An 18,525-nucleotide genomic window follows, 5' to 3' on the forward strand; every position below is an offset into this window, starting at 1 on the left:
TATTTCAACACTTGAAAGATCTGCATAACTCAGTGCATCATATTTTCTAAATGACCAATGAATGATGCTACAAAAACATGCATAGATGAAAGACTGATTCAAAGCACAAAGCAGGCCAACCAATTTTAATATAACACTGACATGGTTCAGACTAAGCAATGCAACTACCTTTAAGAAACTAATACTTACCAAGTTTTAAGTATCAAAACAATATCCACAACATCTGATATCAGCTCTACTGATTTCCATGTCCACTGCTCTTTTCTAGCATATCGGACTCAATGAAGAACTAAGGATGTATTAGGTCAGATGCTTTCCTATTTTGTCATCTAAAGGAAACCATGTGAGTAAAGACAGAAGCAGCAAAAACCAGTCACCAGGATATATGCAGGACTCCTGGGATGTTTAATATGGCCTTCAGTTTATATGTGCAAACAATGTAAGTTACAAAAAGTTTTACACCAAAGAATATTAAATTATTATCACTGTTTTGGTGTTCATTTCTTCATGTAGCAGTACCATTTTAAAAGTATATCTACTACATCACGGCAATAACCATTGAGTAGTATTAAAGTCAGATCTTAAACCCAAGGCCCCAAGAACACAGACTATAAATGTAACTAGACATATAATGTTATTTAGAGATCTGAAATTCATTCTCAAGTTCCAGGTCCAAGTTCAATAAAATTAGGAGGAAATAAAGTCTTCGTATTGTATCTGTTCAAGTCAGTAATATATTCGTTTGTTTACTAAAATTCTTCTAAGCAATTGTAGGAGGGAGGCTAATTAGGAAGTTATCTCACAAATTATATTTTAGATGAATGAAGAGTATATTTAATTTTTAATATACTGAAGGCATATATACAGAATGAGGAGAATGATGTACACCTATTTCAAATTTTACCAATAATTTTTTTGGTGGCATTAACAACACTAATATTGCATATTAGATATACTCCGCATTATATGTCAGAAATCTAAATGTGAATTGGAGCTCCAAACACACTTTCTTTGCTCCCACCTCATATAAATAGATAGACAGATTAGAAACCCCCAATACACCATTCCAAGGTCAAGTTTCTATCCTAGGATTCAACTACCAGTTTTTCCCATGGGATAATAAGATAAAGATATGAGAAGGATCAGTGCCTCTCATGCTTTTTCACAAAAGGGCATGCATAGAAAAAGATAAGATATTTAGTACACGAATGTACTAGGCTGTAGGCTTCTGTGATTCTAGAATGGGAGGGGCAGTCAACATCTCAACACAATGAAGCACCTGTGTGGAACATATGTACAACGTGTTCTGGCAGTATCACTTGGGAAACTTGTCAGGATGGCTAAACGGCTCTTAGAAGATACCAGTAATTTTAAGATCAGGTTCTGGAAGATCTTAAAAATTCAAGATTAATCACTCTAAAATGGCACATCTATTCTACTAAAGATTAATAGGATAAATACAAAAAGCACAGTAACTGGCACATTTGCTTTAAGTGCTTGCTCAATAAATACTAGTTATCATTAGCAGCTATTATTACTCTATTAATTTTCCTCTTAATAGTATACTTTTAAAATGTCATCTTTCAGAGTTCCTTTTGTGGCTCAGTGGTTAACGAACTCAACTAGGATCCATAAAGATGTGGGCTCGATCTCTACCCTTGCTCAGTGGGTTGAGTACCCAGTGTTGCCATGAGCTGTGGTGTAGGTTGTAGATGTGGCTCAGATCTCATGTGGCTGTGGCTGTGGTGTAGGTCAGCAGCTACAGCTCTGATTCAACCCCTCGCCTGGGAACTTTCATACGCTGCGGGTGCAGCCCTAAAATAAAATAAAATATCACCTTTCCACACACTCTCATGAAGGGTCACTATTAGGGCACCTCCCCCGTCTAGTCCCCACCCCAAGACATGGTATTCATCACAGACTTTTATTTATTAATTTACTTATTTGCTTCTAAGGGCGGCACCCGCAACATGTGGAGGTTCCCAGGCTAGGGGCCCAACTGGAGCTATGGCTGCCGGCATACACCACAGCCACAGCAACACCAGATCTAAGCTGCGACTGCAACCTACACCACAGCTTACAGCAAGGCCAGATCCTTAACCCACTGATCGAGGCCAGGGATCAAACCCTCAACCTCATGGTTACTAGTCGGATTCATTTCCGCTGTATCACGAAAGGAACTCCTTATCCTAGACTTTTAATACTTCTGAGGATTCAGAATGCAAACTAAATCCAGCCAAAGCTAAAGCTTGTCTGTGAAGCTCCCACATCCATCCAGGCTACAAGAATCCAAAAAATGCACAGAAATCCAAATCATCCCAACTACCAAAAACCAGGACTCCTTCAGAATCCTTCCAAGACTCAGTACTTTCTTCTGCCTTCATATCACCTTGCTTATTTCCTGATACAACTGTTATCTTGGCTATGAATCAAGACAAATCTTTCCAGTCATCTGTAACCAATTATCTGGATCCCATTCCACTTTGCTTTCAGTCATCTGACCTAATCTCCCACTGAGGAGGTTTTCCCTTTCAAACCTTTCACTTGCTCTCTTGAATCTGGTCTTCCAACTAACAACTCTTCTTCTTTACCAAATTTTTCTTCTACTCACAGGCCTTACCTGAAACCAAGCTTCTTCCTAAGGCCAACTCTCAACTTCCACACTAAGTCCTATCAAAGACTTCACTGCAGCATGGGATCTTTGGCTTTTTTTGTGTGGTGAACCCCTTTTGGCTGTTCAGTGAATCCTGTGACCAACATTCCTCAGATTTAAATGCAAAAAGGAAAATACAGAGGATTACAGAGTAAGCGGATTATATTGAAATACAGCAATAAAATAATAAAATTACGACATAGAAATGTGTGCTTTTTATTACCACATTTGATAACACGATCTAGTGGCAGGTCTAATAATTATCTAATCTCAAAGTCATGATAATATTTGCAACAGTATAATGTGATGGGAAAAATTTGTAACTTCTATCTGTGACAAGTCACAGGTATTACAAATACTGTGAGTTACTACTGCCTATAGTCATAATTAAAGGAAAGGCTAAATACATTTGTTAAAGGTTAGAGAACAAAGATATAACTTCTCCTCCATCAAATTCACTTGATGATTAAAGCCACTGATTAATCTCTGTAAACTACTGTGCCATAAACTCAAAAAGTATATATACAATGTCTCTATGAGGCAAGCAATTTGCTTGGCGCTTCTGAAATTTGAGGAAAGGGAAGACAGCTGCCATCCCCTAGGATTTCACAATCTACCTGGGGAAACAAAACTTACATATATCACATTAGTAATAGAACTCAACACCTGTAAAACGACAGACTTAAGTTTGTATCCCATCTCTACCTTCTACTACCTGTAAGGTCTTGGCCCAGTCATTTAATCTACCTCTAAACTTCAGTTTCCTCATCTGTAAAGCGAGTGTAGTAATACTAATACCCATTTCACAAAGTGTTAGACAGATGCTTCATAATCAATATTTATTATAAGGAATACAAACACATACTAAATGCTATGCTTCTGATCAATCACTTACTAGCTATGTGGTCTGGGAAACATAATTTGACTTCTACTCTTATTCCTCAACCAAAAAAAGGAAAAACTGTTATCTTCCAGTATAAGATTCAAATGAGATACCACATGTGAAAGCACCTACAACTCAAAAACAGTAAAAATCTAAGAACCTCTAAATAATGACTGCTGAAATAACATGGCAGTTAAAATTATATTTGTGCATGTACTTTTTTCTATAGGACTTAAAATACTGCATGTAAGAAGGCATGTCATCAAGAGCTTTATGGGAGTTCCCACTATAGCACAGTGTGTTAAGAATCTGACCGCAGTGGCTCAGGTCACTGCAGAGGTGCAGGTTCAATCCCTGGTCTGGCACAGTGGGTTAAAAGATGTGGTGTTGTGGGCAGTGTAGGTTGCAGTTGCATCTTGGATTCAACCCCTAGCCTGGGAACTTCCATATGCCACAGGTGCAACCATGAAAAAAAAAAAAGAAAAAAAGCTTTATGAATAAGGATATAAAAAAGAGACATTCAAAACAAAATTATTTCCTTCGTACATATGATCTTAAATTAAAATTTAAAAGACTACCATTCATCTACAAACTACAAAAGAACTCAAGCTACTTAACTTTATTATTAGATGGAGAAGGTAATATCATACTCATTTTATACAAAAGATAACTAAGAAAGGTAAGCAAAATTTACCTAAAGTCAGTTCAGCTATGCTGATTATCCAGAACAGATCTTAAAACCTAAGCCCTGACATGCAGCAAAAATAAGAGCTTATTTTCCTTGTTAATTTGCAAACAAACTTAAATTCAGTCTAAGTCAAATTTAATGAAAAAGCTATATTCATTATAAATGCAAATTATCATGTCCAGATGTCAGTGCATGATATGGAGATTATGTGCTATTGAATTAAGCCTTGCTTCTGTTCCCTTCCATTACTATGAATGATTGAAGGCTGAGGTTGACTATATTTAGAAATTGTGTTAAGAATAAACTTATTTTTAAAAATAAAGCAAGAGCTTTCAAACATGTAATTGTAGGATAGAAACTTAAAGTATTCAAATACAGTTTTTCTTTTAAGAAGAATTCCAACAATTTATCCCAACCAGGTAAACAAATACCTGCGCTGAATCACACCACCAAAAGAAAGCTACACATCACTGAAGTGTTTATTTGAAACGATCAAAAAAAAAAAAAAATCAAACTAAAAAAAACTAACCTAATATAGGCTTTTAGTTTCACATTTTCCTCATATTATTAAAAAAAAAAAAAACTTCTCAAGAGAATGTTGGGAAAACGTTAGAAAGCAAAAACATTGCAGACCATTATTAATCTTTTTTAACAGAAAAGTAAGAAATATGAAGTTACATAATATTAAAATTCTAAATATCAAATGAGTTAATAAGTTCTTTAATTATTTGAAAAGCTCTAATTAACATTTTGCTTGAATACCATAAAACTAGCCCACCAGAGTCACATAAAAAATGTCATCATGCCCTACAATTAGAAGGCTGATAGAAAGGGCTGGAAAGGGGTCCAATTTCTTGTTTTCAAGCAGCTGAATGTCTAACTGATCCATAAGAGACCTCTGTTTTGTTATAAATTTTTAAGGGAAGAAAATATTCAACTTCCCTCAAGAGACTTTTATTCATACTTATTCTAATGAAAAATACTAGAGGATTAAGAATTATAGAAGCAGTAGTAATAGATATTTTCCTTCAAAGAAAACTAATGACTATAGGAAATGTGCCCCAAAAGGTGCAAATAAAAAAGAACTGAAAAAGAGAAAGGAGAGAGAGAACATTTCCTTTTGCATGACTAAGCAATTATAGGTATTGAATAAGTACTTTAAAGCTGTAAAATCTAAATTTACCATATGAAAACATAAGACATTTTCACTGTACATTTGAAATATAAGATTATAAACTGTTTAACCTATCAAGTCTGTAAGAAATGGGTGGTCTGCATAGTGAGGAAAGAATCACTCATTAGCACGAAAGAAGAAACCACCAAGAGTTTAAATTAAAAATTTGCTTTTTTTCATAGGTAAATTCTTTGCTTCTTCTCATAAGTAAGTAAATAACCACAAGTTTTTACTTACAATTACTTATTATAAGAACAGAAACTAGGAGTTCCTGTTGTGGCGCAGCGGATACGAATCTGACAAGGAACCATGAGGCTGTGGGATCGATCCCTGGCCTCACTTTGGTGGGTTGGGGATCTGGAGTTGCCATGAGCTGTGGTGTAGGCCGACAGCTGTAGTCCAATTCGACCCCTAGCCTGGGAACCTCCATATGCCATGGATGCAACCCTAAAAAGCAAAAAAAAAAAGAAACTATATTTATAAAAGAAAGTAACACACCGAACAGCCCAATGATTCTAAAAGTAGTTTTCCCTTTATAAGTAGCCTTTATTAAGACCTCAGATACTCTTTCTGTCTAACGGAACTAACTGATTAAATGAAATAAACAGTCCGACTCTTGACAGACTGGCAAACAATGACTATGGAACTGTTCATTCTAAAAGAGGAATTTTTCTCCCAAATAAAAGCACTGGATTCTGGCTTTTATTATCATTCTTTAAGGGTTCTGATTTACTTTAATCTTTAATCCCAATTTTAACATAATATTTTCAAAAGTTTGAAATGTAGTTGGAAATTCAAAGACATAAGCACTCAACTTTCCCAACTTTTAAATAGCACATTTTAAAGGAAAACAAAATAACTCTAAAAATACTACTTATGAGGGAGCATTACAAATACTTTAAGCTAAAATACTTGCTAAATAAACACATGCTTCAGGTAGTATTTTTCAAATATTCTTCGCAACTTATTAGTTTTTGTGTTTGACCAATGTTTTCACACACAAAAAGAAATACAAAAGCGAATAGAAAATAACCATAATATACTGCCTTAAGGAACTCATTAGCATTTGGTATTACAATGATACAACTTTAGAACAACTGATACCCTCCATTAAATAATAAAGGAAACCATTTTATCTCGCAAAATCTAAGAAACTTTGAAATCAGAAAGTATTTTTAAAAAGTTCCATTTGCAATAACTGTCATTTAGTTACAGATTTATAAAGTAGGGATCAGCTAAGCTGTAAACATTTTGGGCTTTGTGGTTTCTTGCAGTTACTCAACTTTCTCATTATAGTCCAAGAGCAGACACAGACATTATGTGAAAAACCAGTATGGCACTGTTCCCATAAATTTTTATTTGAAAAAACAGGGAACCTGAAGGATTTGGCCCACAGGCTGTCATTTGGTGACTGATAGCATAAAGAATTTATTTCTGGAGTTCCCATCGTGGCGCAGTGGTTAACGAATCCGACTAGGAACCATGAGGTTGTGGGTTCGATCTCTGCCCTTGCTCAGTGGGTTAAGGATCCGGCGTTGCCGTGAGCTGTGGTGTAGGTCACAGACGCGGCTCGGATCCCGCGCTGCTGTGGTTCTGGTGTAGGCTGGCGTCAACAGCTCCAATTAGACCCCTAGCCTGGGAACCTCCATATGCCGCGGGAGCGGCCCAACAAATGGCAAAAGACAAAAAAAAAAAAAAAAAAAAAAAGAAAAGAATTTACTTCTATTCCAAAATGCTAAAAACCTTACCTATTTTAATGAATCGACAAGGAAACATCTGTTCATCAATTTTATGCTTCAAGGTAAATGTTTCTTTGTTATAATCATTCTTTAAGCCACTGTGAAAAAAGATAAGGTTATCAAATCTGATTCTATAGCTTAGTAAATACACTAAAATAGAAATTAATATCATAATCAGATTTTAAGGTTCATCTAATGCTCAAAATATATGACAAAGAAGATGTAAAGTAGTAGCCAAACATGAGAATATAGGACAAAACCTGTACATTCATATCAATTGCATTATAACTGTATTCTCTTAATTACAAGTGGGCTAATGAAAAATGTTCAGTGTTAATTAAAGAATGCAATTATAGTACACGAACATGTGACAAGACTTAGTGTCCTTAACATATAACTGATTATAAAATATTCAAGCAGTAAGAAAATTAAAAAACAATTCACACTCATACCTTACAACTGAAACATAGCCAAATATTATAATTTGTCAAAGAATTATTTAACTCTGACTGAAATGCCGATGTTCCTCTTACAGCCCAACAAAATTTTAAAAACCTTACTCTGCTGATTTAATAGCATACACTTTACCCTCTATAAAAATAAACCAATATCACCTCTCTACTTAAACAAATAGGAATAACTCAAGTATTTATAGGAAAGCCACTTATCTCCAGGCTGCGTTATATTCTCAAATACTTTCATAATTTAAATCAAATGCAGTCTAGATGAAATGCTTAAAGTATTGTGCTAATGGGACACACTCTATCACAAATATGTTCTAAAACTGCATGGCTATTTGTCCACTCCATTGTCTACCCCATTTTTCATCATGTAGAGGGCAAATTAACATTTTAATTCCTGGTGGTCTATGTTGTCAAAACACAAATTTACTGAGCTCCTTCCAACCAGTCAACACTGTACTACGTGTGCAATCACATATTTTCACTGTGTTTAGTCTCCAATTTATACTAAACTCCCAGAATATCACTTCTGGATTAGGACAATCAATCATAACGTTTTGGATAGATTCTATACTTTTATAGCGAAGATTAAAGCAAAGATTTTGATTATTGCTGAAAAGTATTTCTGAAGTCATTAATAGTTCAAAAATATGCTTGAAAATAAATAAGTAGAAAAATAACCCCCAATTTTATTCTTTCTTCTTTGTTAACAATATTAACTAGTATCTGGTAGAAAAGAAAAAACAAAAGCCAACTCAAGTCATGACATTAAAATAACGCACTAGAAATAAAACAGTAGAAATACTCTTTTCTCCTTTGCAAGAAAAATCTAACTATGCAGATTTAGCTACAAAGAGAATAAACTAGGAACTCCAGCTTGTTCAGAAGACAACTTTTTCCTCCCCATAACCATAACCCACCTGGACAATAGCTCTGTCATGTTTTCTTCATTCATTCCACCAAAGACTTTAAATTTCTTCAAATTGCAGACATGAGTTTTCTCATATTTTCCAAATGTGATATTCTGTACTATAGCAGGCCTTTCAAGCTTCAGAATCAAGTACTACAAAAAGGAACAACCAAATTATATCCTCCTCCATTTAAAACAAATGATTCGACAACTTTAAAAGTTAAAAAAAGGACTAGTAAGATAACTTCTGATCAGGGAGTGGCATTCAGTAAAAGCCGTAACAGACTATGAATAACCAAATAAGACAAAATTAGAATGCAAAAGTAACAATTACATATTCTCATCAATTCCACTTCAATAACAAATTCAATGTTTAAAATCAGTGATAAAATTCTAAATTTAGAAAAAAATGAAGATTTACTAATCACCCCTGCCAGTTTTTTAAAAAAATACACACCTACTATAGATATGCTGAGATATGTTACTCAAGTTTTCCTATTACACACAGCATAAAATGGGATCAGTTAATTAGAGAATGCATTTTATATTATGCAGTCTGTTTTCAATTATAAAAATTAAGAAGGAAACTACCACTGATCAAATACATGGGGAAAAAGAATATTTAGAAAATAACTCAGGAAGTTAGTTCTCCTGTAGTTCAGTGCAGTGGGTTGAGGATCTGGAGTTGTCACTAAAGTGGCCTGGGCCACTGCTGTGGCAGGGATTCAATCCCTGGCCCAGATTCCATGGGCATGACCAGAAAAAAATAAAATGAAAGAAAACAACTCAAATGCTATGTTGGAGCAGCTTCATGCTTCAATAATAATGAGTAATACTTCTGATAAAGGGGAATAGAGTGAAGTTGGTGTTCCTACTTTGTACCATAGACACAAGTTAACTCAAAATGAGTCAAAATTACTCCTTTACCATCAAATATAAGATGTAAAGGGGCAAGCTAAAATTATAAAACTCTTTTAGATGTAAACAGGGATATATCTCTGTGACCCTGGAGTTGGCAATGGATTCTCAGATATGATTCAATACACATTAAGAATTTTTTAGGTTTATATAATGTTTACACTCTTAAGAATACAGCTTATATTAGGGAAGAGACCATACAGCAAGGCAAAGGAGTATTCACATTTCTTTCTCTTTCTTATTAACTCCCTCTTCCTCTCATCCTTTTCTCCTTTCTCTCTTTGGTCATTCTTTAAAGTCTCGGTCCAGAAGTCAATTTTCCCTGACAACTGGCTAGTTAGGCACAGCATTGTAATTAGTAAAAATAGGTCTTTATGCAATGTCTTGTACACTATCCATCACTCCATATATGACACTTCTAAATACAACAGAAAGCATTTGCTTGTCTATGTAAAATTTTATTAATAACCAAATAAGATTTTTGTTACTTACAATTAAATTAGTAAAATGTAAACTCTCTAATCTGAAAGTAAAACAATGACCTGACAAATACATTTTAGGTAAAAATTTTAATGTTTAACCACATTATTGATACATTTTATAACTTCCATTTTTCAAAATCTTGGGTACCAATGCTGAGTAGTGTAATTAAGCAATGTTATCCCATAATTAAATGTTTCCATCACTTTTAATTTGGATATATAACTGCTATAGATTAAGTAATAGAAACTGTAAGAAAAATTTGGTTTTTTTCTTTTTCTTTTTTTTTTTTGTCTTTTTTGCTATTTCTTGGGCTGCTCCCATGGCATATGGAGGTTCCCAGGCTAGGGGTCGAATAGGAGCTGTAGCCACCGGCCTATGCCAGAGCCACAGCAACGTGGGATCCGAGTCGCGTCTGCAACCTACACCACAGCTCATGGCAACGCCGGATCGTTTAACCCACTAAGCAAGCGCAGGGACTGAACCCGCAACCTCATGGTTCCTAGTCGGATTCGTTAACCACTGCGCCATGATGGGAACTCCGAAAAATTTGTTAAGAATGAACTATTTTAAGAACAACTATTTTAGAACCTCCATTATCAACCTTTAACTTTCATATATATGGATATTAACAGACAGTTTTAAAATAACACTTAATGATCACAATCTCTTTACCAAAGCAGGTGGTAGGCTCACTGAGGACCAAAGAACTATCACATGGTTTTTTTTTAATTTTTATTTTTTTATTACTCAATGAATTTATTACATTTACAGTTTTACAATGATCACCACAATCCAATTTTACAGGAGTTCCATCCCACACTCCCAGTGTATCTCTCCACCCCCCAACCTGTCTCCAAAGTCTGTGCGTCAGTATTCATTCTGCAAAGAAGTTCACTGTGTGCTTTTTTCAGATTCCACATGTCAGTGATAGCATTTGATGTTAGTGTCTCATTGCCTGACTGGCTTCACTTAGCATAATTTATAGGTCCATCCATGTTGTTGCAAATGCCGTTATTTTGTTCCTTTTAATGGCTGAGTAATATTCCATTGTGTATATGTACCACATCTTCTTGAGCCACTCCTCTGTGGATGGACATTTAGGCCGTTTCCATGTCTTGCCTATTGCAAATAGTGCTAAAATGAACACTGGAGTACATGTGTCTTTTCGAGACATGGTTTTCTCTGGATACATGCCCAGGAGTGGGATTGCTAGGTCAAATCATAGTTCTGTTTTTAGTTTTCTAAGGAATCTCCATACTGTTTTCCACAGTGGTTGAACCAATTTACAATCCCACCAACAGTATCACATAGTTCTTAACTTAGCCACAGAATTTAGTAAATAATGAAAAAAAACGTAACGTTCAAATTGTTGGCAATTTCAGCCTAGAGAGATCTCTTTCAATGTGAAACACAATTTTAAAATTATTTTTAATCATGTGAATATTGAAAATTTATAAGAAATAGATAATATAAAGGAGAAAACTTTAGGTCTATCAATAGAAATATTTCCAAGAAACTGAGACTTACAAGATGAGACAGAGTGCATTAGTTTACTCAGGCTATCATAACATATTACCAAAAACTTGGTGGTTTAAAACAACAGAAATTTATTCTCTCACAGTTCCGGAGACCAGAAGTCTGAAGTCAAGACGTTAGCAAGACCATATTCCCTCTGAAGTCTCTAAGAGAGAATCGTCCTTTGCCTCTACCAGTATCTAGCGGCTCCTGGTGTTCCTTGCTTGTGGCAGCATAACCCCAACATCTGCCTCCATCTTCACATGACTTTCTTCCTCACCCACCTTCTCCTTCTTCACATGTCCTTTTGGGTTTTCTCCTCTACTGTGTCTAATAACAACACTTGTCATTGGATTTAGGATGATCTCACTGTGAGATCCTTATCTTAATCACATTTGCTAAGACCTTTATTTCAAGTAGTTACATTCTGAGGTTGCCCACACTTTTTTTCTGGGGGCAGGGGGACAGCAGGAAGAGGACACTATAAACTTACTACACAGAGCCAGCCAGGCAAAAAGGCTTATGAAAAATGAGGTCTAGAAACTGTCAAAAGGCCAGCATGTCTGAAGCCTAGCAAGAAAGGTAGAGAGAGGTATAAGTTGAGATTGAAGAGGTAAGCAATTACCATATCAAGCATTACAAATGCAGTGGAATATATTGAGCACAACAGAAAACCAAGATCTAATTAACATTATACACTTGTGCATGCGCACGCGCGCGCGCGTACACACACACACACACACACACACACACACACACACACACACACAGTCTGCCTTGTAGAGAAAGGAAGAGCTAGCAGATGAGTTAGGATACAGTTAACATAATTCCAACAAGAGAGGAAATGAAAGAGACTTGGACTAAGATGGTGTGGAGATGGGAGAGGATTAGGCAGTTTTGACATACATTTTGGAGAAAAAAATGAATGGGATTAAGTGATAGCTGGATATAGGGAGGGGAGAAGGAGGTATCGAGGATGACAATTTTGTTTCTGACATGCACAAGAGGGTAGCTGAAGTATCATTTACCCTGATGGAAAGGACGGACAAAGAAACTGGTAGCATGGAAATGACACTAGAAAGTTCAAACTGTTTATCTAAGTACATCTCAGGTTGTATAATAAATCACCCCAGTGTCTTAAAACAACAGTGAATTATGATTTCTTATGACACTGTGGGTTCAATGAAGAGTTCTTCCACTGATACCTCCTGGACTCATTCATATAGTTGTATCAGCTAGTGGGCTTGCTGTGGTGTTGGACTTAACTGGTGTGGGGGGTGGAGAACCTGAACTTAGCTAGAACGGTTGGGCCTCTCCATGTAGACTTTTATCCTCAAGGAGGCTAGGTGGGCTTTCTTCAGAGCAAGTGCTGTCAGAGTTCCAAGACAGAAAAGAAGCTACAAGGCCTCTTGAGGCTCTGCTTAGAAGTGGCAATAACACTTCCATACAATGTCCTGTTGCTTAAAGCAAGTGACAAGGTCAGCCAAGATTTACAAGGTAGGGGAGTAGACTGCACTCTTTTTTTTTTTCTTTGTCTTTTTGCCTTTTCTGGGGCTGCTCCCGTGGCATATGGAGGTTCCTAGGCTAGGGATCTAATCGGAGTTGCAGCCACTGGGCTACACCACAGCAACGCAGTATCCTAGCCGCATCTGCGACTTGCACTACAGCTCATGGCAACACCGGATCCTTAATCCACTGAGCAAGGCCTGCAACCTCATGGTTCCTAGTTGGATTTGTTAACCACTGAGCCATGACGGAAACTCCTAGACTGCACTCTTATTGGAAGGAGCTATAATGTGTGACCATATTAAAAAATTTGCATTCCATTCCAAGAGAAGTAGAGAAACATAAAAGTGTTTTAAGATGTGGATCAACAATAAAATTCAACACCCATTCAGGACTACAAACTCTCAGAAAACTACAAATAGAAGAAAATTTTCTCAAACTGATATGGGACATCTATGAAATATCCATAGCCAGGATCATACTAAAGGAAGATTCTTCTTAGAATTGGGACAAGAAAAACTGGGATCGGGGGAGTCACAGAAGGGGGAAAATATCCCCAAATCATGTATCTGATAAAGGACTTATATACAAAACACAGAATCTCAAAATTCAATAAAAAGAAAACAAACAACCGAATGCTAAAAAGGACAAACCATTTTTTTGGGGGGAAGAGCTGCCACAGCATGCAGAAGTTCCTGGGCCAGGGATCAAACACACACCACAGCAGTGATCTGAGCCACAGCAGTGACAAAGCCAGATCCTAAACCCACTGAGCCACCAGGGAATTCCAAGGACAAATTTTGAAGAGATGCTTCACCAGAGAACATTTAAGGAGGCAAACAAGCATATGAAAAGATGGTCAACATCAATAATCACTTTTAAAGTGAAAATTAAAATCACAAAGACTTGGATATTAATTTTCAGTGCATCTTTATTTGTAACTATGAAAAGTTTGCTAACAATCCAGTGGCCATAAACAGATACACAAACTGTCTGTGATATGTCCATATGACAGAATTCAGTTAAGCAACAAAAATGAATCAATTATTGGTGCAAACTGCAACATGGATGAATCTCAAAACAAACATTTTGAGTAAAATAAGTCAGACAAAAAATGCATACTGTATTTCTCCATTTATATACAATCTAGAAAATGTAAATGCATTTGCAGTGAAAGAACAGTGGTTGTCTAGAGGTTAGTAGAAGGAATTAAAAGAAGACATGGAAAACTTTGGGAGTAACAGATATGCTTAGTATTTTAGGAGTAGGGGTATTTTGGAGAGTGTCCACATATGTCAAAATGTGTCAAATTACACATAAAAATATGAAGATTATCATATGTGAATTATACCTTAACAGCTGTTTAAAAATAATAAAAGTTAGCATTAAAGACATGAATAAGCAAGTCACAGACTGGGAGAAAAATTCACAATATACTACTTAAAAAAACCTTATATCCAGAGCATATATAAACAACTTCTACAACTCAGTAATAAAAAAGCAAACCCCACTTTTTAAAATGAGTACACGAATTCACAAAAAAGATAAATGAACAGCCAATAAGCAAGTAGAAAGTACTTAATATCAAAAGTCATCAGGAAATTATAAATTAAACCACTTTATACCAACAATAAGCACTAAAATTAAAATGTGTGTCAATGTCAAATGTTGGTGAGGCTGGGAAGCAATCAGCAGTCTGATAATTTCATATAAAGTAATATACAGTTGACCCTTGAACAACATGGGTTTGAAACTCCACAGGTCTACTTATACGTGATTTTTTTTCAATAAGTATCTTGGAAATTTTTTTTGCAGATTTCCAACAACTTGAAAAAAGCCTAGAAATTGAAGAGAAAAAAAAAAAAAACCCTGAAAAACAGACAATTTTTAAAAAAGCCTAGATTTAAAAAAAATTGTTCAATGTATATCATGGGAGTTCCTGTTGCAGCTCAGTGGAAATGAGCCCAACTAGTATTCATGAGGATGCAGGTTTAATTCCTGGCCTCGCTCCGTGGGTTAAGGATCTGGCATTGCCATGAGCTGCAGTGTAGGCTGCAGACACTTGTAGGTCACAGACGCGGCTCGGATCCCATGTTGTTGTGGCTGTGGTGTAGGCTGGCAGTTGGAGCTCAGATCTGACCCCTAGCCAGGCAATTTCCATACACCGCAGATGCAGACCTAAAAAGAAAAAATAATGTATATCTTGAATGCACAAAATATATATAGAGACTAGTCTATTTTATCACTTAACACCATAAAAGAGACACAAAGCTACTATAAAAAGTTAAAATTTATCAAAACTTAGACATACGGAGTTCCCGTCGTGGCGCAGTGGTTAACGAATCCGACTAGGAACCATGAGGTTGCGGGTTCGGTCCCTGCCCTTGCTCAGTGGGTTAACGATCCGGCGTTGCCATGAGCTGTGGTGTAGGTTGCAGACGCGGCTCGGATCCTGCGTTGCTGTGGCTCTGGCGTAGGCCGGTGGCTACAGCTCCGATTCAACCCCTAGCCTGGGAACCTCCATATGCCGCGGGAGCGGCCCAAGAAATAGCAACAACAACAACAACAACAAAAAGACAAAGGCCAAAAAAAAAAAAAAAAAAAACTTAGACATACACACCCTTATAGACTATACACAGCACATTCATGGTTCAGAGAAATGTAAACAAACATAAGGCTGCAGTATTAAATCGTACCTGTATAAAATTAACTATAGTATACAATGGACCACTGTAATAATTTCACAGCCACCTCCTGCTGCTCTTGTGGTGAACTCACGTTGAGAGCATCCCCTAAAATGCCACGTGATGTTAATCATCTCCATGTGAGCTTCTCTCTCCAGTAAATTGTGTATTACCATGGAAAGTGATCTCTCTGCTGTAAACCATGAATTAAACCATGAGACCCATTTTTATAAAGTGCCACTAGTAATGCTGGAAGTGCTCCCAAGAAGTGGAGAAAAGTCATGACATTACAAGAAAAAGATGAATTGCTTAATATTACCATAGATTGGGGTCTGCAGCTGCAGCTGCCTGCCATTTCAAGAAAAAATGAATCTCATGTAAGGATGACTGTAATAAAAGAAATCCATGAAGCCATCACTTCAGCTATACCAGCAGGCACAAAAACTTGGTAGTTTTTGTGAAACACTTTCTAATCTTGTACTAAAAAAATGCAGCTTTTATGTGAGTGCACGGTTGCTATAAGAAAGGCATACCTATAAACTGTAATGATTCGAGAAAAAGCAAAGTCATTACATGACAACCTAAAGTAAAAGGGAGGTGAAGGCTCTAAAGCTGGAAATTTTAATGCCAGCAAAGGATGGTTTGATAATTTTAAAAAGAAGTTTGGCTTAAAAAATGTCAAGATAACAGGAGAAGCAGCAATTCAGCCGACCGAGAGGCAGCACATAATTTCTCAGACACCATTAAGAAAACCACTGAAGAGAAAGGATATCTCTCTGAGCAGGTCTTTAATGCAGACAAACGTGCCATATTCTGGGGGGAAAAATGCCATAGACGACATTTACTACTAAGGAATGAGCACCAGGATTTAAGGCAGGAAGGGATAGGCTAACTCTGTTTTCTTTCTTCTTTTTTTTTAAATCTGAAATTTGTTTGTTTTTGCCACCCTGCAGCATATGGAGTCCCCAGGCCAGGGATCAGATCTGAGCCAGGCCAGGCACTAAACCTGCATCCTCCACTGTGGAGACACCACCAATCCCTTTGCACCACAACAGGAACTCCATTCTACCGTTTTCTATAAATTCAATCAGGTTTATGATTGGGACTACCCTTATCTATATGTATGACTACCAACCCCAAGTCTTGAAGACTTAAGACACAAGCTGCCAGTCTTTTGGTTGTACAACAAGAAAGCGTGGAGGAGAACTCATTTTCTGGATTGGTTGCATTGATGTTTTGTCCTTGAAGAGAGGGAAGTATTTTGCCAGTAAGGGAATGCCTTTTAAAGTTCCTTTGAGGAGTTCCTGTTGTGGTTCAGTGGTAATGAACCTGGATACATGAGGACTTTGGTTCCATCCTCGGCCTTGCTCAGTGGGTTAAGGATCCTGTGTTGCTGTGCCTGTGGTGTATGTAGGCGAGCAGCTACAGCTCCAATTAGACCCCTAGCCTGGGGACTTCCATATGCCACATGTGCAGCCCTAAAAAGCAAAAAAAAAAAAAAGTTCCTTTGATATTGGACAACACCCTTGGCAACCCAGAACCCCATGAGTACAACACTGCAGGCATCAAAGTGATCTACTTGCCCCCAAACACAATGTCTCTAACCAGCCTCTAGATCAGGGGGGTCATAAGGATCTTCAAGGCTCATTATACACAGTACTATGGGAAGGACTTTCAATGCTATGGAAGAGAACCCTGGCAGAACATCATGGAAGTCTGGAAGGATGACACTATTGAGGATGTATGGTTATTACAGAAAAACTGTGAAAGCCATTAAGCCTGAAACAATAAATTCCTGCTGGAGAAAACCATCCAGATTTTATACATGATTTCACAGGATTTATGACAGAGCCAATCAAGGAAACCATGAAAGAGATCAATGATGTGGCAAATAAGGTGCAGGGAGGGGGCAAGTGAAAGGTTTTAAACTATGGATCTTGGAGAAATTCAAGAGCTGACAGACATCACACCAGAGGATTTAACAGAAGATGACTTGATGGACGTAAGTGCCTCCAAACCTGTGTCAGACGATGAGGAAGAAGATGCAAAAGCAGCAGTGCCAGAAAACAAACTGACATTAGACAATCTGGAAGAACGAAAGGTTCTGATTATTCAAGACTGCTTTTAATTTTTTTTTTTTTTTTTTTTAACAGCATGGGCCTGTCTATGGTACGAGCATGGAAACTACAGCAAACAGTAGAAGAATGGTACTGTACAGAAACATTTTTAGAGAAATGAAAAAGGAAAAAAGTCAGGAATTATGATGTATATTTACTTAAGCTTACACCAAGTGTGTCTGCCTCTCCTGTCTCCCCTTCCACCTCCTCCACTCCTGAAACAGCAAGACCAACCCCTCCTCCTCCGCCTCAGCCACCTCAACACAAGATGACAAGGATAAAGACCTTTACAAGGACCCACTTCCCCTTAACGATGAGTAAATAATCATCACGCTGTACAATTAATAAACTTCCCTGTTGTCTAAGAGTGTCTTTGTGTGAAAATTTAGTTATGTGTACAGCAAATGTAGTGTATCAGACATTTTTGTGTCACATCGACATCGCCTAAATATTGATCATGTAAAACATAGTGTATAAGACTTGTACTGAAGTGGATACACTTACACGGGCACAAGGTGAGTGATATTTTATATAAAATTAGTAATGTGTTAGTTTTCTTACTGCTTTGAAACAATGCTTTTTTACAGTACGCCCTTCTCTCCTGTAACTGGAAACACTGCCTATCAGCCTATCATCACAGGTAAGTGATTTTTAAGAAAACGTTAACAATGTTTCCAACACTGTATTATAAATATGACTATAAAACTGCAAGCCATAAAAATTTTATAATGACTCATTCATTAGTGTATAGGGTAGGATACGGTGAAGTATAACTATATCAGTTATACTGGGCT

At 36.8% G+C, this 18,525-nt stretch overlaps 1 protein-coding gene across 21 annotated transcripts in view; it reads right to left on the reverse strand.

Moving 5' to 3' along the window:
- The window catches only part of MKLN1 (muskelin 1), a 335,895-nt gene that overhangs the window by 107,808 nt on the left and 209,562 nt on the right, over nucleotides 1-18,525 (reverse strand). For 18 of the 21 annotated variants that reach the window (XR_014833841.1, XR_014833838.1, XR_014833842.1 and 15 more), the window contains 2 exons: nucleotides 8,519-8,661; nucleotides 7,147-7,235 (listed from right to left, as the gene is read on the reverse strand). Coding sequence is in view for 11 of the 21 variants with exons in the window: in XM_021078931.2 (XP_020934590.1) it covers nucleotides 7,147-7,235; nucleotides 8,519-8,661 (232 nt within the window). In the remaining 10 variants the exon portion in view is untranslated. Of the gene's footprint in view, nucleotides 1-2,620; nucleotides 7,236-8,518; nucleotides 8,662-18,525 lie in introns of those variants that run through there. The other 3 variants (XR_014833843.1, XM_021078935.2, XM_085005440.1) reach the window with 2 other exon arrangements.

This window comes from Sus scrofa, chromosome 18 (assembly GCF_054392235.1).
Source record: "Sus scrofa isolate SSC_HxYL_T2T_F1_AM1 chromosome 18, Sscrofa_HxYL_maternal_Yorkshire_Landrace_v2.0, whole genome shotgun sequence".
In the NCBI taxonomy this organism is placed as follows: domain Eukaryota; kingdom Metazoa; phylum Chordata; class Mammalia; order Artiodactyla; family Suidae; genus Sus; species Sus scrofa.